The 27,544-nt window shown below is 40.4% G+C and overlaps 1 protein-coding gene across 5 annotated transcripts in view; it reads left to right on the top strand.

The window, feature by feature from the left end:
- Positions 1 to 27,189, top strand: part of KLHL13 (kelch like family member 13) — a 206,596-nt gene extending 179,407 nt beyond the window's left edge. For all 5 annotated transcript variants that reach the window (XM_043571142.1, XM_043571143.1, XM_043571139.1 and 2 more), the window contains 5 exons: positions 2,817 to 2,949; positions 3,947 to 4,143; positions 15,564 to 16,359; positions 23,081 to 23,194; positions 25,598 to 27,189. In XM_043571142.1, the coding sequence (XP_043427077.1) occupies positions 2,817 to 2,949; positions 3,947 to 4,143; positions 15,564 to 16,359; positions 23,081 to 23,194; positions 25,598 to 26,085 (1,728 nt within the window). In that variant the 3' untranslated portion in view covers positions 26,086 to 27,189. The remainder of the gene's footprint in view (positions 1 to 2,816; positions 2,950 to 3,946; positions 4,144 to 15,563; positions 16,360 to 23,080; positions 23,195 to 25,597) is intronic.
- Positions 27,190 to 27,544: the final 355 nt, after the last annotated feature.

Below are 27,544 nucleotides of genomic sequence, written 5' to 3'. Positions count from 1 at the left end.
GAAGCTTCTAAAACTTTCACGGTACATCTTCTCCAAACCAGCAGTTCCACTTTTACAAGTGACGCCCACAAAATCTACTTACACGAGTGAGGGTATGTTCGAGGAGCTTTCTTGCAGCATTGCTCGTAATGGCAAAAGTTGTCATATATATATATACATACATACACACACACACACACACACACACACACACACACTCACACCCCTCCTCCCCACCCACACACACAAGCAAACGATAGATTATGCATATGTATAGAAAGAGGCCCGGGGCACCTGGGTGGCTCCGTTGGTTGAGCATCCAACTCTTGATTTCGACACAGGTCATGATGTCAGGGCTGTGGGATCGAGCCCCATGTCAGGCTCAGTGCTGAGCGTGGAGCCTGCTTGAGAGTCTCTCTCCCTTTGTCCTGCCTCCACTCTAAAATTAAAAAAAATAATAAAGAAAGAAAAAAGAGGCCTGGACGTATATATCCCAAGCTGTTAGTGGTAGTTACTTCCTGTAAGTAACTAACAGTAGTAGACTTTTGGTTTTCCATTTATATCCTGTACTTTTATAACAAGCAGATATTTCATTTTTTTTTTAACTTGCAATTTATCTGAAAGAGAAAAAAGCCAAGCCCTTGTGGATCATTTAGCGATGGGAAATGGAAAATACCGAGGGTGGGGTATATAACGTTTGTGTTTATAGAAGAAAAGAGGCATTTGTGAAAGAGTCGATATTTGTGAACAGACACATATGTCAGTCACTGTTGGAGAAAGAAAAATATGATACATAATCCTGTTCTAAAGTATATGTATAATGTATAAATATTTTTGGAATAAAAACATTACTATCTCTCTCCAGAGAGAAAGTGGCTGGATCACATTATCTCTTTGAAGTTCTAGTTCTGTGGATGCAAGCATTTGCTTTAAAAAGCAATTTCAAGATTATGATGAGATGTTTAGACTGAGATTTATATGATACATATGTGTAGCATCAGTATTTCTAAAGCTGCATTCGTCAGTATGTCATGCCTTTTGCTTCTTAAATTCGTGAAGCACAACCGTAAAGAGAAGTTTTATTTGGGGTCATGAAAATACGAAGGGGATAGAACACTCCTTGCTATTAGTTCTTGTTGTGTCACATTATTGCATTACGTTGTATATTGGAAGGTAATTTATATGAGTTTCTTCATGATTTTTTATAATCACACATCACCGTTTTGAAACTGTACAGTAAATCTTGTGAAAATCTCCATTTCTGAGCCTTATTATTAAATTACATATTCTCTCCTTTTTGTGCGTTTGATCAGCCTGTTATAATCACAAAATGTTTTATTCTCCCAAGAACAGATCAAAGTGGGAGGGCGGCGGGGGGCTCCTGGGTGGCTCAGTCGGTTGAGCATCCGACTCTTGATTTTGACTCAGGTCTGATCTCACAGTCATGAGATCAAGGCCCACATCAGGCTCTGTGCAGAAAGTGGAGCCCACTTGGGATTCCCTCTCTCTCTCTCTCTCTCTCTCACTGCCCTTCCCCCATTCATGGTGTCCCTCTCTCTTTCTCTCTCTCTCTCTCTCTCTCTCAAAATAGATAAATAAATATTAAAAAGGAGGGGAGGGCACCTGGGTGGCTCAGTCGGTTAAGTGTCCAACTTTGGCTCAGGCCATGATCTCCTGGTTCATGGGTTCAAGCCCCACGTCGGGCTCTGTGCTGACAGCTCAGAGCCTGGAGCCTGCTTCGGATTCTGTGTCTCCCTCTTCCTCTTCCCCTTCCCCTGCTCACATTCTCTCTCTCTCTCTCAAAAATAAAATAAACATTAAAAAAAAGAATAGATCAAAGGAACAGCTGCCTATTTGTCATCGGTTGGGACTATCATGGGAGTGGGTGGAAGGGCTAACTGACAACCCTCTTCTCGCCAGAGCCCTCGTCATCCTCTGAATCGTGGGTGGTAGCTTATTAATTCTTCACTAAACTTTAGGCATTTGGGGACAATGATGTCTCACGTTGGAGCTACCCGGGCTCTTTCTTCCAAAGATAATTACATTCCAAACTTGAAACCTGAAAGATAATTGGCCAGGCCGCAGCAACGTACAGAGTGTAAGGGTATCTAAGACAATCTCTAATTCTCAAAGACACGGAACAATCTAGTTACTAGAAAGGAACTCCTGTCTTGGCAGTTAACACAGATTATCTATGCCTTTCTTTCTCAAAAAATAAAAACTAAAACAAAAACAAGGTGTCTCAGGAATACACTAAAAAAGAACCATTCATCTATTATTATGGAGAGCAGTGCTATATATCGCCCTAACCGTGCCCATGGGAAAATGAAAGTGTACTTGGCAGTTTCTTTTCAAAATAAGATAAAACGGGGCGCCTGGGTGGCTCAGTCAGTTAAGCATCCGACTGCTGCTCAGGTCATGATCTCGCAGTTCGTCGGTTCGAGCCCCGCATTGGGCCCTGTGCGGACAGCTCAGAGCCTGGAGCCTGCTTCGGATTCTGTGTCTCCCTCTCTCTGCTCCTCCCCTGACCATGCTCTATCTCTCAAAAATAAACAAACATCAAAATAAGCTAAAACCAGTCGTTGCGTGAATAAGTGAATGTATATACTCTTTCCGTATTTGTTCTTAATCTAAATCTGTCATAATTTTATCTTTTTCCTACTGTGAATTAAATATACATTGTCACATATCAAATAGGTCTTCTGAGGAATTATTCTGTTGGCTTTATGTTCTAAATATGTTGCACGCAAATTAATATATAAACAGGATTTGAGCATGCAGAAATGTGTATATCCGTTTAACCTTGATTAGTGTCTCAACTCACGTTCTTGTTGTAGGGCTTTGACCAGCTTCGACTTGAAGGATTGCTTTGTGATGTGACCCTGATGCCAGGTGACACGGATGACGCCTTCCCTGTGCATAGAGTCATGATGGCCTCTGCTAGTGATTACTTCAAGGCCATGTTCACAGGTAGGTTGGCTCGTCACATTCTGCACCCACGTTAAAACAGTATGGAAAATACGTGTTTAAATGTTTTTATTTCTAAAGTGAAATTCAGTTCTTTTGATCTGTAGCCTTCCCAGAAGAAATAGTTTCAAAAGCAATATACAGGGGCGCCTGGGTGGCCTAGTCGATTGAGCGTCTGACTTTGACTTAGGTCATGATCTCAGGGTTCATGAGTTCAAGCCCCACATCGGGCTCTCTGCTGTCAGCACAGAGCCTGCTTTGGATCCTCTGTCCCCCTGTGTCTCTTTCCCTCTCCCGCTCATTCTCTCTCTCTCTCTCTCTCTCTCTCTCAAAATAAATAAACTTAAAAAAAAAAAAAAAGGAATGTACACCCAGTACGTGTGGTTGTAGGTGGCATTTTTTAAAACTTGGGAAATGGAGGGGCACCTGGGTGGCGCAGTCGGTTAAGTGTCCGACTTCAGCCAGGTCACGATCTCGCGGTCTGTGAGTTCCAGCCCCGCGTCGGGCTCTGGGCTGGTGGCTCAGAGCCTGGAGCCTGTTTCTGATTCTGTGTCTCCCTCTCTCTCTGCCCCTCCCCCATTCATGCTCTGTGTCTCTCTGTCCCCAAAAAAATAAATAAACGTTGAAAAAAAAAATTTAAAACTTGGGAAATGGATGTACCTTTTTCATACCTGTGTCCACTTTAATTTCACAGCTTTTCTTTCTCTCTGCCAGAGACTCTGGGTCCCACTAATACAATCTTTAATCTGTCAAAAGATACAAAGTGACAGGGGAACATTCTGGAAGCTCTTGCATTATATACAACTTCCATTAGGATAGAGATATTCCTCTTTAAGTACTCTCTTTTAACTATAAAATATGCAGAAGTCTGACTCTGACATGAATGCTTGCATAGAATAAAACTTTTCCTTGATTTCACCGCATCTAATTAGCGGCAGAAGCGAGTTTGACCTTAATTAAATTATCCACCCTTGTTTAATTGACTGTCTTTTTATTTAAGGTGGAATGAAAGAACAAGATTTAATGTGCATTAAGCTTCATGGTGTGAGCAAAGTCGGTTTAAGGAAAATTATTGATTTCATTTACACTGCAAAGCTTTCCCTTAACATGGACAACCTTCAAGATACACTAGAAGCTGCCAGTTTTCTACAGATTCTGCCGGTTTTGGACTTCTGCAAAGTGTTTCTCATATCTGGGGTAAGGCATTCTCACAGCTTCAAGGCTTTCCCTGCAGGACACCCTGACGTCGCCTGTTTGGAGACGGATGAAGTTCGTTGCGTGGGCGTCCGAAACGTTGGCCGTTCAAGACGCGCGTCAGGTAGTGCGTGCTCTGGCAGCAAGTTGAGAGGAAAACAGTACCAGTGCGTTTTTACAAACAGAATTACGTAATAGAAGTCTGTGGTGTAATCGCATGACATCAGACAGGGATAGCGCTTCGTGACGATGAAGATTTTATTTTTTAATTTTTAAAAAATGCTATTTATTTTTGAGAGAGAGAGAGAGACACAGAATGTGAGCCGGGGAGGGGCAGAGGGAGAGGGAGACACAGAATCCGAAGCAGGGCCTAGGCTCTGAGCTGTCAGCACAGAGCCCGACGTGGGGCTTGAACTTGTGAACTGCGAGATCATGACCTGGGCTGAAGTCGGACGCTGAACCGACTGAGCTACCCAGGCGCCCCATAACGATATAGATTTTAAACTGTTTGTTGATGTTATGTATCTTAATCTGGTTTTATTTACCTTAACGATTTTATACAGGCAGGCTTCTTTTTTCTTTTTCTTTTTTTTCCACTTTGTAGAAGTTTTTTTTTATCCAATCTTTTTTATTTTGGTAAAATACACCATAAAATTTGCCATCTTTACCATTACTATTATTATTTTTTTAATTTACATTGAAGTTAGTTAGCATATAGTGTAATAATGATTCCAGGAGTACAATCCAGTGATTCATCCCCTACATATAACACCCAGTGCTCATCCCAACGAGTGTCCTCCTTAATGCCCATCACCCATCTAGCCCATCCCCCCACCACAACCCCTCCAGTGCCCTCAGTTTGTTCTTTATATTCAAGAGTCTCCTGGGGCACCTGGGTGGCTCAGTCGGTTGAGCGTCCGACTTCGGCTCAGGTCATTATCTCGCAGTTGACAAGTTCGAGCCCCGTGTCAGGCTCTGTGCTGATGGCTCGGAGCCTGGGGCCTGCTTCGGATTCTGTGTCTCCCTCTCTCTCTGCCCCTACCCCGCTCATACTCTGTCTCTCTCTCTCTCTCTCAAAAATAAATAAATATGGAAAAAAACCTTTTTTTAAAAAAGAGTCTCTTATGTCTTGCCCCTCTCCCTGTTTTTATATTATTTTTGCTTCCCTTCCCTGATGTTCCTATGTTTTTATACAGGCAGACTTCTTAAATGGAATTCCATGGAAACATAATCTGAGCTTCTAGAAGCCTTTTAAACCAGGCTCAGTAATTTTTTTTCTTCCTTAAATATGGGAGCCAGGTCTTGAGAAGAAGTAATACTTATGTGACAACATATAGAAAAATAAGTCTTAATTGCATGGAAACGCATCACCCACTAAATGGTTTTTAGCCTTTATTAATAGATAGGAGAAGACACAGCTACCAATGAACTGCTTAGCGGTCACGTGGTTCCTGAAGGCACTGCCCTATTTGAGACTCTTAAATTCTACTTCCGGGAAATGAAATGCTTTGGTTGCAAGGAGATATTGCCCAGAAGATTTCTGGAGTTTATGGAACTTGCTTTTGTAATTGGAGAATTATGGCAGCGGTAAATTTTGATCTGTTTTCTAATTTATTATATGAGTAGATAATACATTTTTCTACCCTTGATTTAAACTCCTACCAATTCTAATATCGGTAAATTATTGCTGTTAGGCTTTCTAAAAGTTGCAATGACTAAACTGGGAGCCCAGTTTGCAAACCCTAGGTTTTAAGAGAACGTGTCCTTAGCGCTTTTATTAATAAGCTACTCCTTGTCTTATAAAGTCAGCCCACAGCTAATTTAACAGGACTGTGGAAAGTGTGTCTTGTTTGTGTGTTTCCATTTTAAAGCATCCGTACTACTGTCTCACCGTTATTTATAAACTTTTAAACTAACAGCCAAAAGGCAGCGTGGGGTTACAGTGTTGTTTATTCTCTATCACGTGAGTAGCCCGCATGAAGCGTATTTCTCAAGATGCTGCTTGTCAGTACTGAATCTGGAGCACTGACTCTCGTTTTAATTTAGTCACACAAGGCCCTCCCCCTTAGGACCTGTAAGCACCTTTCTTCTAGGTTCGTACCCCTGACATCATGTAACACCTTCGTCCCAGGAAAAAAATGAACTGAATGTATTTTTTAAGTGTATCACGTCCAATAATTACTTTAGTAATAACACTTAATGCTTACGTTTATATACTCTCAACATTTGCTGTTACACTGATCTCAGCAGCACACGTGGTCATCCTGAGCCAAACTACATACGGTGTTATGATTTCTTTGGAACCCGTCATGAATAATAGACGTTCATGGTCAACCTCTTCTCTCGTAGCGAATTGTAGTACTTAGACCTTTAGATACGGGTGGCGATCTGTTCCTTTACCTGAAAGGAAAGGACCAAATGGAATAAAGCACAATTTATGAAAAGTCGTGAAAGTATACAGTTGTCAGAATAACAGTATGAAGAACAATCGTGTTCTAGAAAACTCTAAAACAAGATTATTTAAAGATGACATCACAGTAATTTTGCGATATTGACTTAATATTGCTTTAAAGATTGTGATATTCATTCCTAGTGTCCTCTGCGGACCTCCTAAAACCCATTTCCAGTGGAGAAGAGGCTTGTGTCTGACAAAGCGTACCTGTGGTATAGTTTACTCCTTCCTCTCGGTTTTCGAAGTTTCTCTGAACTCTGAGGAAAAACACCTCTTTTCTTAGCACCGTTCTATTTACCTGTCTTTCATCCTGTTTGCTGAGGATATGTCTGTGTGATTTTACTGTGGAAATATTCCCTCTCAGAATCCATGATAGTTTTTGAGAACAGTTGGTCAATTATTGGCATAAGGATTATCTAAAATCCAACTTTTCCCTTATCCCTTCTTTCATGCATTCCATTTCTTAGTCAAATGTTCAGCCTTACTCTATTTCCTCTTTCCTTCTCAGCAATCAAGTGGATCAGGCAAGAGTAGCCCTTGGAAGTTTCTAGATAATGTATTTTTCACCGGTAGATTTGTTTTGAGTTCTCCCACAAGCTAACTTTTATGGATCGTTTTTACATAGGATGGTCTCATGTTTTAAGAATTGCGTGCTTAAACCAAAGGTTTTGAGCGAATAGGTGTATGCTTTTAATGATGTGGTGGGATTATACTTCACGTAACCAAAACACTACTTAGGCTTGAGCTTTTAGAAAGAAAAATCAACTTCCGATACAACTCTGGTCTATCCCCTTCTTTATTGTTTGTGTGGGTGAGAAGGAGCAGTGGTACAATAAAATGTGACTCGGCAAATAACTCACAAAGCGTTTTTATGTTAGTTTTGCGTGATAACCTTAAATACGACAATAAAACCACCCTCGCCTTTGGTGAGATAGAAAAACACCAGTGTTCTAGAACAGAGCATCAGGCTCCATAGAACAAGAACCACTCCCCGCTTTGCCATCCTTCGCAGTAATGCTTTTCTCTTAGGGTGTTAATGACTATTGTAGTTTATAGGCTCAGGGCTTTTGTTCTTGCTATGTTACTTTCCTGGTAGTTGTAGAAAAGAGAACTATGAAATGGATACAAAGGGATGACAGTGAAGGATGCAAAGCGGAGTAGGTAAAATTTTCTAAAAACATTGGCTTTCCGGGGCGTCCGGGAGGCTCAGTTGGTTAAGCGTCCAACTCCTTAATTTCTGCTCAGGTCACGATCTCACGGTTTGTGAGTTCGAGCCCTGCGTCGGGCTCTGCGCTGCCAGTGCGGAGCCTGCTTGGGATTCCGTCTCTCTCTCTCTCTCTCTCTCTCTCTCTCTCTCTTCTTCCTCCACTTGCGCTGTTTCTCTCTCTCTCTGAAAATAAATAAATAAGCTTAAAAACATTTGCTTTCCGATATCATGGAGACGATGGAAAATTACCTGTTTAGTTACATGCCTAGAAATGGCATTCATTTCCGTCTTTACGACATTCTGTAACTACAGCATGCTAAATGCTGTGCGGCCATTCCCTGATTTACACACAGTTGTCGTTAAATTTTTTGTTTATCATTTGTCTGCTGTTTGGAATTTGTAACATCTCGCATCTGCCCCCACGGAACCACTGTTACGGAGGATTTCAGGCCAGCCCGCAAAACCCAATTTGTAACGTAAGGTTGCTGAAACAGGACGTTTGTCATTGAACCGGCAATATGACAATTGAAATATACAATTATACAGAATAAACAAACCTGAATGAAGGTGAGCAAGGAACCATTTTCTTTTTATTTTTTAAAAAAAAATTTTTTTTTTCAACATTTATTTATTTTTGGGACAGAGAGAGACAGAGCATGAACGGGGGAGGGGCAGAGAGAGAGGGAGACACAGAATCGGAAGCAGGCTCCAGGCTCTGAGCCATCAGCCCAGAGCCTGATGCGGGGCTCGAACTCACGGACCGCGAGATCGTGACCTGGCTGAAGTCGGACGCTTAACCGACTGCGCCACCCAGGCGCCCCACCATTTTCTTTTTATATAAAAGCGTATTGAATCAGAGAACGAAGATGCCATTGTGTTTTCGACTTGGTGATACTCTTTCTTTAAGCTCATTGTTTTAAAGTTGTGTTGCTGTTTTTCCTTGATGCATGTATAGCCTTGGTTCCACTTGTACATTTATCATCACTGATCCGGGTGGGGAAGCTCACAATGAAACGTAGAGAGGTTTTTTTATGGAGGCTACCGGGGGTAATAGAGAGTTTGCGACCGTGGAAAACGAAGGTGCCCGTGTGGGAGAGGCAAAAGGCAGAGTAAAGGAGTTCTCTCAAGGGAAACATGAAGGAAATCAGAAGAAGTTATTGGAAAAGACAGTTTCTTTTACTATTAGGGGATGACGTCAGCAGTAAGCTTTGGGAATATCCTTCTTGATGTAAGAATTTCCTGTATGGTACTTGTATTTCACATTCCTTATTTGATCCAAATTGGATTTACCCATAAAAATTAACATGTCTTTTCAGATCATTCTTTTTTGCCTTTGGGGAGGTTTAATGCAAATTAGAGGAAAACTCATATAGATAATTTTTCGATGAATCGAAACCATTCCTCCCCTCCCGCACCAAACCAATCTCGACTCCCTTATTGTCACGGCTGACATCCGGCAAGTGATACCCACGTACCGGTTGTTTGTGGTTGAGCATCTATTCTCGTTCACGGATACCCAGACTGGGCTGGGTGTTAAATATTCCAAATACTAGTCCTTCCTACACCCTCTGTCCCCCTCAGTCGCTCATTTGATTTCTTCCCAGTGTGTGGACACGCATTCTCTCTCTGCAGTGGTTGTATTTGACGCCAGGCTGCCATTTTAATAAACTAGACAGCACCAAGGACGCTTTGGCGCATGGACTATCTGAGGAGCATCCCCCCTCCCCCCCTCCCGCCCAAATTTGCCAGCTAATTCCCTGGTCTTTGCACTTTTTCTGAAGAGTTACAAAAGCAGAGACTCGTTTTAGTTTTTGCTTTTTTCCAAAGTGGAAGTTTATGTGTGTAACACACCGATCTTCAACAGAATAACATCTGATTTCTGATGAATTTCTGATGAATTTCTGATTTCTGATGAAACCTGTCATTAAAATATCATATTATGGCAGTGAAATGTTTGGGTGCATCGAGTGTGATTTGAACAATTTAATACAGCCGCAGTGAGGGACAGTATGTTAATGAGAGTAGCACTTTGAAAATTCTGATGCCTGGAACTGCCTTTAGGGTGACCTATGAAGGTTGTTTGATTGCAATAGAAGAATTTATAATATTTTATATCAAGGCAACTGAAATGTGCACTTGATTATTTTAAAAGCAGTTTTACTGGTTCTCATAAGTGGTTGAGAAATTTTGTCCTTTTTTGCTTCTATATCCTTTAAAACACGAATGTATATTTGAATTCATGTCTGTAATAACTCTTCCTTGGAATTCAGGCCAGGTTATATATTCAGATGAAATTAGAGTCCTTTCTACTTATGAGTTGTTTTTTTAAAATAAGCTTTAAACTTCCTATTTTATATTTCAAGATGTAATGCATTCTAATATATACATGAATTTCATTAAATGTTACATTACTGCACACATCCATTATTTAATACTGTCTAGGCTAAATGTTTGGGTATATGCTAACTGAAGCACTTTTAAGAATCATGACTAAGAGGTTGATGAAAATGAACCATAATTGAATAATCGTGTATTTTTCCAAAAATCATTTACCATTATTCCATCACTTTGGTCTGCTTACATTGTTAACTGTTATTCTAGACTTTGCTTCTATAATCCCTATAGTCTACAATTAATTATTTGAGCTTTGATTACATGCACTTCATAACAACCAATTTTCTATTCCATACTTTTTGTCTGAGTTGCATTTAAAAATTAATAAGGGTCTAGTAATTTTCTATATCAATTCAAAATCTATTCTATTTTTAGTTGTCTCTATCATCACTTCTTTAATTTGTATATTGCCAATAATTATAGTATTTAACCTTTGTTATATACCCACAGCCTGATAGCCGTTGTACGTGGGGTATAGAGAATGCTTAGTCCTTCTATCAAGAAGATGACAATTTGGGGGCGCCTGGGTGGCTCAGTCGGTTAAGCGGCTGAATTTGACTCGGGTCGTGATCTCGCGGTTCGTGAGTTCGAGCCCCGCCTTGGGCTCTTGTGCTGACGGCTCCGAACCTGAAGCTTGCTTCTGATTCTGTGTCTCCCTCTGTCTCTGCCCCTCCCCTGCGCACATTCTGTGTCTCTCTCTCAAAAATAAATAAACCTTAAAAAAAATTAAGAAGATGACAATTTGGAAGGTTATGAAATATCATTCTCTGGTGATTTTTAAGAAAAGACTAGACAGCTTTCTGTATAGCCTAGTGGTCTGTCAAGGTCTTTTGCAGTCTTGTGTATCTGTATCTGAGCATACTGATATACAGAAGATATTTTCCAAATGCCATTCAATAAAAGGCAGGCTTTTTTTTTTTTAATGCTGTTGTTTTAGTAATTGTTTTCTTATTGGATGAAGTCGAAGCGGGAAATGGGGAAGGCACTAAATACCTTGATCCCATTTCTAATTCAGTTTCAATTTTTTAATCTTGGTTTGTTTTGTAGGCTATCCCTTTAGACTTCTATTTGGTGAGCAACAACGTCATTTTGCTTATTTGAAGTACCCATTTCTTGTTGCTTTTATCTGTAATCCTATCGCTCATGACAAGAATCTGCAAACTTGGGAATCATTTTTACGTTCTCTCCAACCTTTGCTTATCCCTGCTAGTAAATGTGTTCAAAGGTGCAAATTACCTTTGCTCTGGGGAAGGGCTACTCCTTTCCGGACTCGAAAGTAGATTCGTTACCCCAGACGTTAACTCCTGCCACCCGGAGTGATTTGGGCAAGTGGCTAATAACTGTAACTTCATTTACACAATGAAAAATTTTATAAGCTGCCAACTTGCCACTCCTGCAATTGGATTGAAACGTACTTTTTATTAATCACATTGGAAATCCAAGGTATTGAACAGTGTTAAACTGTGTCTTTCAAAAGGCCCATAATTTGTTAATTTGTTTTTCCTAACTCTTCTTTTGTGTTTCAGTTCTGTTTTAGGTATTCTTTACTATATAGCTATTCAGTTTAATAAGCAATTGAAATTTTTTGGAGATTCCTGTAAAGCAAATTGTTAAAATTCTTCCTGAGTAATAAATCTATGAAAATAGCCTCGTGTGTGTGTGTGTTAACCTTAGAGCTTTCTGTGATAATGTATCAGCGGGGCCGATATTTTATGCAGAGAAGTAATTACTTCAGTCTCATTTCAGCTTTTAAATAAAAGGATAATAGGATTAGGCAATTTTCTCTTAATCATCTGCCAATCTGGCAACGATACAGGTATGTCAGTGAAGTTTACGTGACATATGTGAACACACACACTGACAAAATTAAGAGAAAACCTTTGAGTCCTTTGCCTGTGACCTGCCTGTGTGTTTGTATACACACACAGATAGTCGTATGGCAGGCTTGTTTTAGTGATTTATTCCTTGCATAACATTTGCTGATACGATTTTCCCGTTTTCCCTTCTGACCAGTTATTAAGGCTTCAGCAAGAGCTCTTGCTGAAGACGAGCCTCTCCATCACTTGTCTCCTTTTTCTGGAAGTTTCCATTTTTGCTATATTGTGATCTGTCCAGGGGAGACTTCTCTGGGCTCATTTTGACTCCAGGCACAGCTTGAGTATGCTAGAGGAAGAGAACGGCCCGGGGAAACTATGTTGCAAAGCCATCATCACAGACACCAGAAACTAACTGAACTGCATGAGTAAATGTGATGGGAGACAACACCTGTTCCAGCCCTCATGAAAATGATTCCTTTCCTTGTATTTCTGCATAAGTAATGTGAAAATAACTTCACCCTAGGAATGATTGCCTTATTAAATTACCTTTATTAGGAACAATAACTTTTGAAGGGATCAAAATGAATTACGGTAATGAATCATGACTCTTTACATGAAAGAGAAATCTAGAGATCCTGTATTAGAGACTTTCTGTTTGTGGATTTGCTAGCAAGGTTACTTTTAGGAATCATGACTGAGAAGATGGATTGAGATGAACCGTAATAGAATAACCCTCTATTTTTCCAAAAGTTCCATCTAGCCAGAATTTTATTAGTATGTTTTTGAGAGGGAACACACATTTCCAAGAAGAGAAAAGGAATTTTTTGGCCATAGTCAAGTTATAACATTGTTTCTCACGGTAACTTCTAATCTACTGATTTTGATAATTTTCCTTATTTTTCAGTAGTCAATAAATATGTGTCTGCCACTTTTCTTTTTTTTTAAATTCTAATTCCAATATAGTTGACATAGTGTTATATTAGTTTCAGTTATACAATATAGTGATTCAGCAATTCTGTACATTGTTCTGGGTTCATCATGATAAGCGTACTCTTAATTCCCTTCACCCGTTTCACCCATTTCCCTGCCCACCTCCCCTCTGGTAACCATCTGTTCTCTGTAGTTACGAGTCTGTTTTTTTGGTTTGTCTCTTTATTTCTTTGTTCATTTGTTTTGTTTCTTAAATTCTACATATGAGTGAAATCATACAGTATTTGTCTTTCTCCGACTAACTTATTTCGCTTACCTTTATACTCTCTACACCCATCCGTGTTGCTGCAGATAGCAAGATTTCATTCTTTTTTATGGCTGAATGATATTCCATTGTATATCTATATATCTGTATATCCATATAGATATATGTATATGTGTATATATATGTATGTGTATACACACACACACACACACACACACACACACCACATCTTCTTTATCCATTCATATCTATTGATGGACACTTGGGTTGCTTACATAATTTGGCTGTTGTAAATAATGCTGCAATAAACAGGGTGCATATATCCTTTCAAATTAGTGTTCTCATATTCTCTGGGTAAATATCCAGTAGTGTGACTACTGGATCATATGGTAGTCCTATTTTTAATTTTCTGAGGAACCTCCATACTCTTTTTCAGAGTGGCTGCACCGGATTACATTCCGGCCAACAGTGCGTGAGGGTTCCTTTTTCTCCACATCCTTGCCAACACTTGTTGCTTCTTGTGTTTTTGACGTTAGCCATTCTGACGGGTTTGAGGTGATATCTCTTTATGGTTTTAATTTGCATTTCCCTGGTGGTTACAGATGTTGAGCACTTCTTCATGTGTCTGTTGGCCATCTGGATGTCTTCTTTGAGGAAATATCTGTTCATGTCTTCTGCCCATGTTTTAAATCAGGTTATCTATGTTTTCTTGGTGTTGAATTGTGTAAGTTCTTTATATATTTTGGATACGAACCCTTTTTTGGATATCTTATTCACAAATAGCTTCCCCATTCAGTCTTTTTGTTTTGTTGACTGTTTCCTTTGCTGTGCAGAAGTTTTTATTTTGATGTAGTCCCAATAGTTTATTTTTTGCTTGTGTTTCCCTTGCATCAGGAGATAGATCTAGAAAAATGTTACGATAGCCGACGTCAGAGAAATTACTGCCTGTGCTCTCTTCTAAGATTTTTATGGTTTCAGGTCTCACTTTTCGGTCTTTAATCCATTTTGAGGTCACTTTTGTGTACGGCATAAGAAAGTGTTCCAGTTTCATTCTTTTGCATGCACCTTCCCCGGGGTCCTCTACACCATTTGTTGGAGAGACTATCATTTTCCCATTGCCTGTTTTTGCCTCCTTTGTCGAAGATTAATTAACCATATAATCACGGGTTTACTTCTGGGCTTTCTATTCTGTTCTGTTGATCTGTGTGTCCGTTTTTGTGCCGATACCACACTGTGTTGATCACTACAGCTTTGTAGGATAACTGGAAATCTGGAATTGTGATACCTCCAGCTTCGTTTTTCTTTGTCAAGATTGCTTTGGCTGTTTGGGGTCTTATGCAGATTTTAGGATTGTTTGTTCTAGTTCTGTGAAAAATGCTCTTAGCATTTTGATAAAGATTGCATTCAATGTGTAGATTGCCCTGTGCAGTATGGACCTTTTAACGGTATCTGTTCTTGCAATCTATGAACATGGAATATATTACCATTTGTGTCATCTTCAGTTTTTTCATCAGTGTTTTATAGTTTCTGGTGTACATGTCTTTCACCTCCTTGGTTAAGTTTATTTCTAGGTATTTTATTATTTTTGGCATAATTGTAAATGGGATTGTTTTCTTTTTTTTTTTTTGCTACTTCATTGTTGGTATATGGAAATGCAGTGGCTTTCTGTATATTGACTTTGTATCCTGAAACCTTACTGAATTCATTGAACAGTTCTAGTAGTTTTTTGCAACAGTTCTAGTAGTTTTTTGGTGGAGTCTTTCGGGTTTTCCATATATAATATCATGTCCTCTGCAAATATCGAAGGTTTTGCTTCTTCCTTCCCAATTTGGATGCCTTTTATTTCCTTTTCTTGTCTGATCGCTGTGGCTACGACTTCCAGTACTATGTTAAGTAAAAGTGGTGAGAGTAGACATCCTTTTCTTGTTCTTGATCTCAGGGAAGAAGCTCTTAGTTTTTCCCCATTGAGTATGATGTTAGCTCTGGGATTTTCACATATGGCCTTTATTATGTTGAGGTGTGTTCCCTCTAAACCTACATCGTTGAGGGTTTTTATCATGAATGGATATTGTGCTTTGTCAAATGCTTTTTTCTGCATCCGTTGAAATGATCACATGGTTTTTAACCTTTCTCTTGTCGATGTGTTGTAGATAATTTTCTTTTTGTCACTTTTGTAATGGATTGGTGGTTTGTGAATTCTCTTTAGGTCCTTAATGTATTTCGATAACAATTTTCATTTGCATCTATATGGACAGTAAAATTCTCAGTTTAGTCTTATTCTAGAACAGGTATTTTTGTTATCCAGAGATGAGTGTCATGAAAATAGTAGTATTTTAATATTATTTATTGATTCAACAGGTCACTTTAGACAATTGTGTCGAAGTTGGTCGGATCGCCAACACCTACAATCTGACAGAAGTGGATAAATACGTCAACAGTTTTGTCTTGAAGAATTTTCCCGCGTTGCTGAGCACCGGGGAGTTCTTAAAACTCCCTTTTGAGCGTCTTGCCTTCGTGCTTTCCAGTAATAGCCTTAAGCATTGCACTGAACTCGAGCTCTTTAAGGCCACCTGTCGCTGGCTACGCCTGGAAGAGCCTCGGATGGACTTTGCTGCAAAATTAATGAAGAACATACGATTTCCACTGATGACACCACAGGAGCTCATTAATTATGTGCAAACCGTGGATTTCATGAGAACTGACAACACGTGCGTGAATCTCCTTTTGGAAGCCAGCAATTACCAAATGATGCCGTATATGCAGCCAGTGATGCAGTCAGACAGGACTGCCATTCGCTCTGACACCACTCATCTGGTCACACTGGGAGGAGTTCTGAGGCAGCAGCTGGTTGTCAGCAAGGAATTGCGCATGTATGATGAAAAGGCCCACGAGTGGAAATCTTTAGCCCCCATGGATGCCCCAAGGTACCAGCATGGCATTGCCGTCATTGGAAATTTCCTCTATGTCGTCGGCGGACAGAGTAATTATGACACGAAAGGAAAAACGGCGGTCGATACAGTCTTCAGATTTGATCCTCGCTACAATAAATGGATGCAAGTTGCATCTTTAAATGAAAAGCGCACCTTCTTCCACCTAAGTGCCCTCAAAGGATACCTGTATGCAGTCGGCGGGCGAAACGCGGCTGGTGAACTGCGTAAGTGTGCGCATTCATGTTGAGCGTAGAGTCCAATTTCTTTACCCGCAAATTCTTGTTAAGTCATAAAATAAGCAGTTCCATAAAATTAAAGGCAAAGACGTAGCTAGGGTTTCATTTAAACTGTTTTTCTAAATTATTATTATTATCATTTCCTAAAATATCAGAGATAATCTGTATGCCTAATCCGAGTGTATGTTGTGGGCCAGGGTACAGATTATATCTTAGAAATACATCAGTATGTTGCAGAATATTTTATTTGGCAGTATATGTGGTTTTCACCTTGACAGTATAACTACACAGTATATTCTGCTAATTTAAATTCTGATAGAATCTCAGACAGAAGTTTGGCACGTTTCCTTATTTTCCATTTTTAAAAGCCCACATAATATTTTAGTGAGCAGGTTAAAATGCTTCCCTACAGAGGACCCACTGTGACTTTTTCTTCTTTTACATAATCTGTTACCCTATCCCAGACCACATAGTAAGGTCATTTTCTTTATCAATTAAATGTACAAAGTTCAACATGACCCAAAGTTTATTTACTTTGAGTGATATGATCTGGGACTATGCGTTTCAAAAAACCATTCCCTCTTGGCGAAATACCAAACAGCTTTCTTCGCTAAAACTGACGGCCACTTTTTTGTCTCCCTAAATCTAAAATTGGTCACAAGTACGGTGCACAGAGACCAGTACTTTGGCTACATCACTTTTGTAATTTTGGATGAAATTGGAATGAGATAGCTGTCCAAAAAGAAGTCAGGAAGACCACATTTACTGTCACGCCTTACGTATCTGTCATTACCATCATTGCTTGGCCTTTTTTGCCATTCTTCTTTTATTCGGTTATGAATTGAGTCCTTGTAGCTGACCAGCGTCCCAGGCTCTGTAATGCTGGGCAAGTGAAAAATGTTGGCATTGGCTCTGGATAAATTCACAGTAATTATCAGGATCTTTTTCTTCTGTAGTCTAAGAAATAAAAAGTAGCTTAATGGATTTGAGAACAAGCTGTGTATTGGAGGCAAAAAGAACTGCTCTCAGCTCTTACGACTTTCCAGCTTATCGAGCCCTTTCTTGTTCGTGATGTCTTAATGTCACTGACCTTTCCTACCCACAGCTTGATTTGTTCTTTTGTTGTCGTAGTGATATTTTTTCTAAGACCAGGCTTTCCAAATGGTTGGACTTCAGGTGTCATTATCATGAACCACACAGATTTCCCAATGTATTTTAATAATCAGAGTTTTTCAAGTTTATGTATTTATTTTGGAGAGAGAGAGTGAGAGAGAGCACATGAGCAAGTAGGGGAGAGGCAGAGTGACAGAGAATCCCAAGCAGGCTCCCTGCCGCCAACGCAGAGCCCGACGCGGGGCTCAAACTCACGAACCGTGAGGTCATGCCCTGAGCCAAAACCAAAAGTCAGACTCTTAACCGACTGAGCCACCCAGGCGCCCCCCAGTAATCCGACTTTGAAAAGCATTTGAGGCATTAGTATCCTTCAGTGTAGAATTGTCATTTCAGGTCTCCTCAGTCACGCCACCCAAGTTATTTTCATGTTGTTCTGGTATTTTACATTTATGGCGTCTGGAAATATCCAGAAGCTGCAACTAGTGACTTGGTGCTTTCTGGGGAAAACCACTGGTCTCGGATAATCTTTACAAGTTTACAAATTGTAGGTCTTCGATCCCGGCAGTCAGCGGTCATTTCAAAACCTCTTTCTCGAGGGAAATAGTGCTTGCCCACTGATGTCCCCACCCCTGTCAATAGGAAGTTTTCAGTGTATTGTTCCTAGTATTAATTGGAGGCCTTATTCTTCTGAGAATTTATAATCTTGGGCCAGGGAGAGTCATTACATAAAACCAGGAAGCTAGAGGCTTTCTTTTTCTGAGCTCTGGCCATGTTATCCTCATCGGGCAACCGGCCTCTTCCTTGCTCGTGACCTTCAGAAATCACACCCTCTATCTCTTATTAAAAATAGCCTTCTGTGTTTCAGTTTGAAACTAAAAAAGAAAGAAGCCTGCTTTTCATGGGCTATTCCAAGTTCATAATAACTCTTTGATTATATTTAGGCTTTAAAATCACAATCTCCCAAAGTTTCATCCTGAGGATAATGACTTAAATATTCCCAGAAAATATTCCCCCTCTAGATGGTCAACTTAGGCCCATCTTTATCTAAATTCATAAACTGCATTTTTCGCAAGTACATGTATCATCATAATATAGACCCAAAGCCTCAATACCAAGAAACAACTCAAATTCCATTTAAAGGCCAATGGTATGTCTTTCCTTTGACATTACCTCCCATAATCTATAAGTAAACTTTTGTGGAAAAGGACTGGTTTCCTTAAAGTCAGCATACCCAGCAAAGCCAGTCTGTAGCAATTTTTTTTTAGCTCATTTGCTTATTTTTGTGTGTGAGAGAGAGACAGACAGACAGACAGACAGAGAGCAGGGCAGGAGCAGAGAGAGGAGGGAGACAGACCCCTACATGGGGCTCAAACCCACGAACCGTGAGATCATGGCCTGAGTCAAAATCAAGAGTCATACGCTTAACCGACTGAGCCCCCCTGGGCACACCAAGCATGTGACTCTTGGTCTCAGAACTGTAGGTAGAGATTCCTTAAAAATAAAATCTTAAAAAAAAATTAATAGGTTCATCAGTACCAGTATATCATTTATTCTTCATATATACAATGACCATTGCCTATATGTAATTATGAAAAGAAACCAGGGGCAGCATTTACAAGACACTTTCGATCATTTTAATGCATTTGGCTTTTTAAAATCCCTTCGTGGAGTGTATGGACCTAAACCTATAGTACATTAAAAGATACTACTAATGCATATGGGAAATATAATTCCTTAGAAATGCTGCTTTCCTGTGACACCAGGTACAATTGGAAATGACGTGAAGCTTAGACCAGCTGTCACTTACGAGAAAGAGGTGTCCGTTATTTCTGGCATCTTCCAAATTTATGTCATACAAGAGATCGATCTTCCATTGAGGTTTTCTATACTGAAGAGAGAGATGACAGCTCAGATATCTTGCGCTTCTGTTCGATATTAATAAGTCAAGCTTTGAAATACTGAAAAAACTTAACAGAAAACGTGTTAGGTTCTTTTTTCAAATAAATGCACAATAAAGTTACTGAAATTTATCAAATGCCTCCCTATCCCTTAACGGATTTGCGGTTTTGTTCATTAAACACCCCATACCCCCCTGTCTGGGATCCATTGTTGTTCCGGTGGTTATCCGGGGTTAATCGCTTTCCTCATCTCAAAAAGAACAAGCGAGTTCTACATCATCTCTTGGGACCGATTCTGGACTCCAGTAGGCTCACCTGAGAAAATAGGAATCTTTGATGATTTATGAGAAGCAAGCAACCTACGTGTAATTCTTAAGTTGGAGAAGGTCTCTAACTTAAGTGGCAGGCCACCGGGTCACCGAAGATGATTCTCTAGAATAAGGGTCAGCAAAAGTCTGTAAAGGGCCAGAAAGTCAATATTTTCAGCCTTGTAGGCCGTAGGATCTTGTCAGCTCGTTACCTCTGCTGTCTTGTCACAAAGGCAACCACAGACGGTTTATAAGCAAACGGGTGAGGCTTTGTTCCGCTAGAGCTTAATGTAGGTACCCCGACGTTGGAATTCCATACGATTTTTCGTATGCCACAAAGTAGTTTCTCTTTGATGTCTCCCCCCAACTCTTTAGAAAGGTAAAAGCCATTCATATTTTTATCTCGTGAGACATACAAATGCAGGCAGCATCCTGGATTTGGCTTACGGCTCTAATTTGCTGGCCCCATTCTAGAACTTACTAATTCATTGCCATTCCCGCTCATCGACCGCGATGGAACCGCTGCTTTGTGTTTTGCATCACCCCTTGCCCCCTCCCCCTGTCAGGGTTGTTGGGCACTAACCTCTATCTCACTGCCTTGTGAACACGGAAAATAGAAATAAGGGCATGTGTGTGTGTACACTTTTAATTAGATGTCTTCTATTTTGAAAGCAAATAGTATGGATTTTGCTAAGAACGACACCAATTCTTCCTGGAGAAAGTCTATGGGTTGGCAGTAAATATTAAATGATGGGGAAAGCCAAGGGAAGTGGATTATTTAGTCAGAAGACGGAAAGTTGAGGGATGATGAAGTATTCCATAGCTATTATATTACTGGTGGTAAATATAGGTGGATTCTTATAACCTCTATTAGGGGAAATATGCAATGAATTCACTGACAGAAGCACAGCGTTATCTTTCTACATGGGAAAGTTTTCATAATCATGAAGAGCGAATAGCTGTTCAAGTGCCAGCTCCAGTCCCAAAAGAGTAAGAGAAAACTCATGGAAACTCCATCAGAATAGATGGAATTAGACATAAGGAAAGACTGTTACACTCCAGAAATTTCCAAGTTCAAGGCAGCATCTTTCATTAAAGAAAGCATAGGACTATAGTAAAACCTGTCTTTGACATCAAATAGGTGGAAAAGGTGATCTCAGGAAGTCTTTTAAAACGCTTTTGCCGATAGGATGTGTGATTAGATGGCTTTCTTTTATCAGCTAAAACCCTATCATTAATTACTTTGCTGATGCCAAATACCAATCAATATGCTAGATCCTCTGTAAGTAGAGAGAGAGAGAGAGAGAGAGATAATAACGTACGTTCAGTAGGATTGTGCTTGTCAATTAAGTGAAAGTCATGGTAAAGGCGAATGGAAATGAACATTAGAGAAGACGTCTAGTGACTACAAATAGTCAAAACCAGTCTCGGAGTAAACAGTTAGTTTTAGCTTGTCCTTAGTTATGGCAATAGCCCTCTTTTGGGGGAAAGAGTTTGCAGGACCTGGCTACTTAATGGAAGGGTTTAGAAGGGATAGAGTTGGTGAGGGTCCAAGCCTGAAGCAGTGAACAAAACTACCAAGAGAGTAGATCAAAATGAGAAGAGTAAAAGCCTTTGAAATAAGACTGAAAATGTAAAGCCCAGGTCAGTGCAAAAGGCGATCAGTAAAGGGATGTGAGAAGTGGTGTAATGTAGGAGTTGTTGGAGAAGAGAAAGAAGCATTTCACATAGTCAATTTGCTGAAGAAATGAAACTGTTGAATGGAGTAGAAAGTGAATCTCTCACCCTTTCTATTTAGGATGGCCTATTGTTAACGTTATTTTCTTTGTAATAAAGGAAATCTTCAGGCGCCTGGGTGGCTCAGTCGGTTAAGCTTTGGGTTTCAGCTCAGGTCATGATCTCACGATTCATGAGTTCAAGCCTCGCATCGGGCTCTGCGCTGATAGCGGGGAGCCTGCTTGGGATTCTCTCCTTCTCTCTCTCTCTCCCTCTCTCTCTCTCTCTCCCTCCCTCCACCCCTCCCCTGCTCGCTTGCACACTGTCTCTCAGAAGAAATAAATGAACTAAACAAAATGTGTTTTAAAAAGGAAATCTTGTTCAAAGGATGATCAATCAGTCCGGTATTCCAGTACTCTTGTCATGTATGTGGTCAACTCCAGCTTCAAGGGAATTTGAATTTTGAGTTTAGCATAGTGCTTCCGTGAGCAGTGTTGTGGTTCTGTTCCTGAGAAAAAAGCAGCGTCGGGGGAGGCAAGCAGTTGGGTTGGCAACTGGCAGCGTCTGTAATAAATTCTATAAAATTTTCAAGTTTTTTATTTGTTTGTTGGGGCTCGAACTCACGAAACCAGGAGATCATGACCTGAGCCAAAACCAAAGGTTGGATGCTTAACCAACTGAGCCACCCAGGCGCTGCTGTTTTCTTGGGCTTTTTTTTTTTTTTTAATTTTTACTTATTTAAGTAATCTCTACACCCCACGTGGGGCTCGAACTCACCACCCTGAGATCCAGAGTCGCATGCTGTACTGAGCCACCCAGGCACCCTAGACTTGGTGTTTTTGACCAGAGTCCTCGTAACAGCCCCATTTCTTTCTGCGTTTTAAAAGGGATCACGTTTTCTATCTGTCTGGACCGTGATTGGTCTGTTCTTGAGGCTATAACAGATTGATATTTAAATAAGTTGAGGCCGCTTCTCCGAAACACTTTATGTTAAAGATAATAAATTTATTACTGAAAGGAAGTGCCCCTGATAAAAATCTTAACTTCGTATTATGTCTCCAGTCATCTTCCAATAAAAGCATTACTGGCTACAATGATATTGGATATGTGCACACATTGGCTTTAATGTATAAATGTAGAAAAATTATTGTCAGTGTCTATTTTGTAGTCGGGATATAAAATAAAGCAAGAGGTAGCCAGAACATACACCGGGCAGTGTGCATACATGTTCGTTCTGAACTTCAAATTTTGCTCCCTATTAATCTTTGTTTCCTAGATGGTGGATCAGCAGGGGGGCCAAGAACTGGCTTTTTTTCTCCCTTATGATTTTCTCATCTTCCACATATTTAGAGGAAGGAAATGGGAGACATGTCAAATTATAAAGATGTAACAAGTTACTAGAAGCAAAGAAATCCTAGCAATTTCTGCAGCGACAGAAATGTGTTAGATTATTACATAAGTATCTAATGTAAAATGTATTCATGGTTCATCTCAGTAATACAATCTCAATGAGTAAAAAAAAGAGGTCCCCGAAGGGTATCTCATACCTGTAAGAAATATGGATTGGTTGTTTAAATATTCTTATTATTCAACTTAAAAGGAAAAAGAATGAATTGCTAAATTTGAACTCATACACGATTTCCTTGTCTGTTCTTTTTTTTTACAAAACAACAGCCACAGTCGAGTGTTACAATCCAAGAACAAATGAGTGGACCTACGTTGCCAAAATGAGTGAGCCCCACTATGGCCATGCTGGAACCGTATATGGAGGAGTGATGTATATTTCAGGTAAACAATTCTAATGCAGATGCAATTAACACAACACATACACTTTTAACCATGTCACCATCTTTCCATATAGTATATAAAAATAATCCAGAAAAAATGGATAATCGAAGTATAATTCATGTTTATTTGAGAAGATCTGTTGTGTGTTTGTATTTGCATATAGATGCCTTTGGTATTTTATAAGGTCATAAGACTAAGAGCAAAATAGTCCTGCTGTAAATACCTGACTTGGAAGAAATTGGAAAGCATTCAGCTTCCCCAGCTTGCCTTCCAGTCCCCATACTCCCTACTCTCTCTAATAAAGCCTGTACTCTAACAACCCCCATTCATATTCTCCGTAGCGATACTTAATTCATTTTGATTTTACATTTAGCTAAACTCTATGATGAAATATATCATTGCATAACATGCAAGCTGTACTATGCATAAACTTGCTTCTGATGTACCTATAATGCATAATGATGTTCATTCTGTCATTTAGTGCACCCGATAATGTGTTTTTCCCTTTTCTTCAGCACTATCATGGGATTCTACTGTGATGTCCTTGCGTGAATAATTCTGTGCCGATTACCTATATGTTGGCGACGTGCACTTATATTTTTCTGATAACAAATCCTAAAACAGCTACAAGTTGCTCCAGTAACAACTTTCGTTCTCAAACTGTTGGTGTTGAAATCGTCCTTATGTCGAATTTAGAAAGGAGTCTCATTTTAACGTAACGCTCACCTCGGGTGTTGACATTTTACTTTGGTAGGCAGCTTCTTCTCGTCTGGCCCTGACATGGTCGACTTTTGCCACTTTCTTCCCATCCCGAGAGCCTGCCCGTGCCAGGCCAGCAGTTACACTATTAGAGAACAGAGGCGTTAAGGTGATGTTTGGGGTCGGAGTCTCTGAACGCTGCTGCCTTATGAAATCTATAATCAGGAAGGATCAGTGAAAGGCCTGGAGTGTGTGATTGGCAGGTTTCTGGTGTTAAATTTATGAGCAACTACGGCATGTCTTACATTGCGAGAGCCATCCAGGAAATCATATGCTCCGCTACTCAATGATTTACACCCTCTACCTATTTTATGTGCGTAGATGCTATGCCATTATAATGAGAGCTCCAAATCCTCTGGGGATAAAAAAAAAAAAAAAAAAATGGCATCGAATGGTTCTAGTGGTACTCTGCCATAGCTAACGTGTATTGCGGAAACGACCTTACCAGTCAAGAATAGGATCGTAACCATAGCTGATCCTCAAACCAAAAAAAACAAAAACAAAAAAACCACGCTGTTTTGCTTCCAGAGAATTCTGTAAAGTACAGGAGAAAAAAAAAAAAAGTTAAAAGGTAGAAAGAAAACAATGATTGCCATCTGGCCACCAGATAGTAGAGTTTTGATTGACATGGATGAAAATTTGTTTAGCCCTCTCCCTAATCTGCAGAACATAGAGTCTGGTACTTTCATTGTAGAGGCTGATTTATAAGTGACCTACGAGCGTCCTTCGTAGATGATACAGACTCACCAGGTCAACAACAAACTGCTGTACATACGAAATTCCGTACGTGTTCAGCATTCTAATTCTCCAAATGTCCATGCTGATAACGCCGAGATTACCTTCCTCACCCCACCGGGCAGAAACTCTACCAAAAAACCAAATTCCGAGTATTGTTAAATGCTTGTGTGTTTGCATAATACCATCCACCTTGCAAAGGAGCATTTTGATTTGTTTGACTTCAAAGTCCCAATGCTAACGAGATTACAAGGGTAGCCGTTCTTATGTGGCAAGTGAGGAAATGGGCAACTGGAATTTAACACGCCCCCCAGCCCAGTGCTCAGCTCCCGGGGCGTGCCTGCTTCATAGCTGAGATTTACTGCAGACCCAGCTCTCCAAAAGTGGCCCAAGTATATTTTCATGTAGTAAAGCCTCATAAAGTCCATGGGTCTCTGCTTGAGAACGTCCTTGCAATAATATAAGCTAGTTTGTGGTTCTTTAAGAATCTGAAGATGGCGGGGCACCTGGGGGGCTCAGTCGGTTCAGCGTCCGACTTCAGCTCAGGTCATGATCTCGCGGTCCGTGAGTTCGAGCCCCACGTCGGGCTCTGTGCTGACAGCTCAGAGCCTGGAGCCTGTTTCAGATTCTATGTCTCCCTCTCTCTGCCCCTCCCCCGTTCATGCTCTGTCTCTCTCTCAAAAATAAATAAATGTTAAAAAAAAAAAAAAAAGAATCTGAAGACGGTACCTTCTTGATTTTTTTGTAATCCCAGAGAAAGTACTTGCTGAGGGCAGACACGTATAGGGACACCGCCGATCAGCCGTAAAGTGTCACACTGTGCGGCCACAAGTTCATTATCTGTGGTAGCCTTTTATTTACTTGTGCTTTTTTAGAATTCTCTACCTCATGCCTACTTTCATTCTTTAGGAGGAATTACTCATGATACTTTCCAAAAGGAGCTGATGTGCTTCGACCCTGATACTGACAAATGGATCCAGAAGGCGCCGATGACCACTGTCAGAGGTCTGCATTGCATGTGTACGGTGGGCGAGAGGCTCTACGTCATTGGTGGCAATCACTTCCGAGGAACGAGCGATTACGACGATGTCCTGAGCTGTGAATACTACTCCCCTATCCTTGACCAGTGGACCCCAATTGCTGCCATGCTAAGGGGGCAGAGCGATGTTGGGGTCGCTGTCTTTGAAAATAAAATCTACGTGGTCGGTGGGTATTCCTGGAATAACCGTTGCATGGTAGAGATCGTGCAGAAATACGACCCAGATAAAGATGAATGGCATAAGGTTTTTGATCTCCCGGAGTCCCTTGGTGGCATCCGAGCTTGTACGCTCACGGTTTTCCCCCCCGAAGAAACCACACCATCACCTTCTAGAGAGTCCCCTCTTTCTGCACCGTAAGATCATCCCTCCAACTAAGATGCTGTAGTCCTATCTTTGCAACGTGTCATGAATTCTCTTCTTTTGCCCCCCTTTAGTAGTGTGTTAGGATTAGCCTCCAGTAATCGATACCGATATTGGAAAAAAGACAACCTTGATGTTATTTGTGCTGTTCGTTTGGCTTAGAGTGTTTATCAAGTGGTAACAAAACCATTCTGGAAATGTATCCCGTTGAAGCTGATGTTTAACATACAAAAAAAAAAAAAAACCAAAAACCACAAAACCACAAAAAAAAAAGAACCCACCAAGGTATTGTCTATAAAATGTTTCTTCAGTACTTTCTTGATGCCGTGTACCGGGTGTGAGGTATTTATCATCTCCTATTCGAAAGCCCCATAAACCAACTTGCAGGTGGATTGTAACTACAACTGTGCTAATAACTAGGCTTCAAAGTAAAAAGTTTTCGCTTTCATCTTTGTGAGGTGTGAAAGGGAGGCGGCTCGCCCCACCAGGAGACAATAGCGAAAGGTCGCCAACTCGCATGAGCTCCCTCCCTCTTTTCATAAAGTATTTTTGACATATCTGTCAACCCACCTGTCTGTGTGGGTGCATTGAGAACATAGAAAGTTTCTTAGACACACAGGAGAAATCGTAACTGTAACCAAACAAACAAACAAAAAAAACAGCACGACCCCTGTACTTATAAACAAGGGTTCGGGGTTTCTAAAGTGTGTATAGACACACACACATACATACATCAGACACAAAATTTTAAACCTTGAACGGCGCGTCGGATCAACGTGCAAAAAGCCTTTTTAAATTCCTTCCAAAAAGCAGCTTCCATGAGAATGGGAATTCAGTGCATACTGAATTGAGGTGGATAAGGGCTAGAAATTTTGAGCAACTCAATTTGTCACAAGACCAAATTTTTCCTTCCGAGACTGTAATCGACACCTTCTCCTTGGCTGTTGAGGTAACTTACGTATTATGTGTTCTGTATACTCTCGATTCATAAGGTTATTTAGCACAAAATGTAGCAGCTTCACCTGGCGAGCTGCTTTTGCTCAGTGATCTCAACTTCCATGTTTTATCCCTTTTTGTTCAATAAAAAAGCATTTAATGTCATGTTGGTCTCAGGCGTCCTATTATTGTCTGATTTGACTTCCGTTAATTTTCTTGCTTTGGGTGTGGCAAGATTCAGCGGAGCCGAGAGCACTGAACGGTTTGGATTAATGCGAATGGCTTCTATTCAGGGAAGAAAGTAACCTGACCAGGTCTAACCTCATTGGCCAAAACTCATTGCTGGTTGTCTTTGTGGAATTAGTTCACCTAAGATGTGAATCGGCCCCTCTTCATTCCCACCATAAGAGCAGGGAAATTTCTGAGGCCAGTTTCCCTGATCTTGGAGAAGATCCGTGTTGCCTAATGAGAAGACATCATGTAAAATGACCTAAGAGATTTGTTCTTGACCTAGGATTGT

The sequence above is a fragment of the Prionailurus bengalensis genome, chromosome X (genome assembly GCF_016509475.1).
Source record: "Prionailurus bengalensis isolate Pbe53 chromosome X, Fcat_Pben_1.1_paternal_pri, whole genome shotgun sequence".
Lineage (NCBI taxonomy): Eukaryota > Metazoa > Chordata > Mammalia > Carnivora > Felidae > Prionailurus > Prionailurus bengalensis.
The sequence above is the reverse complement of the archived record's forward strand: the minus strand, read 5'-3'. Positions and strand labels throughout refer to the sequence as shown.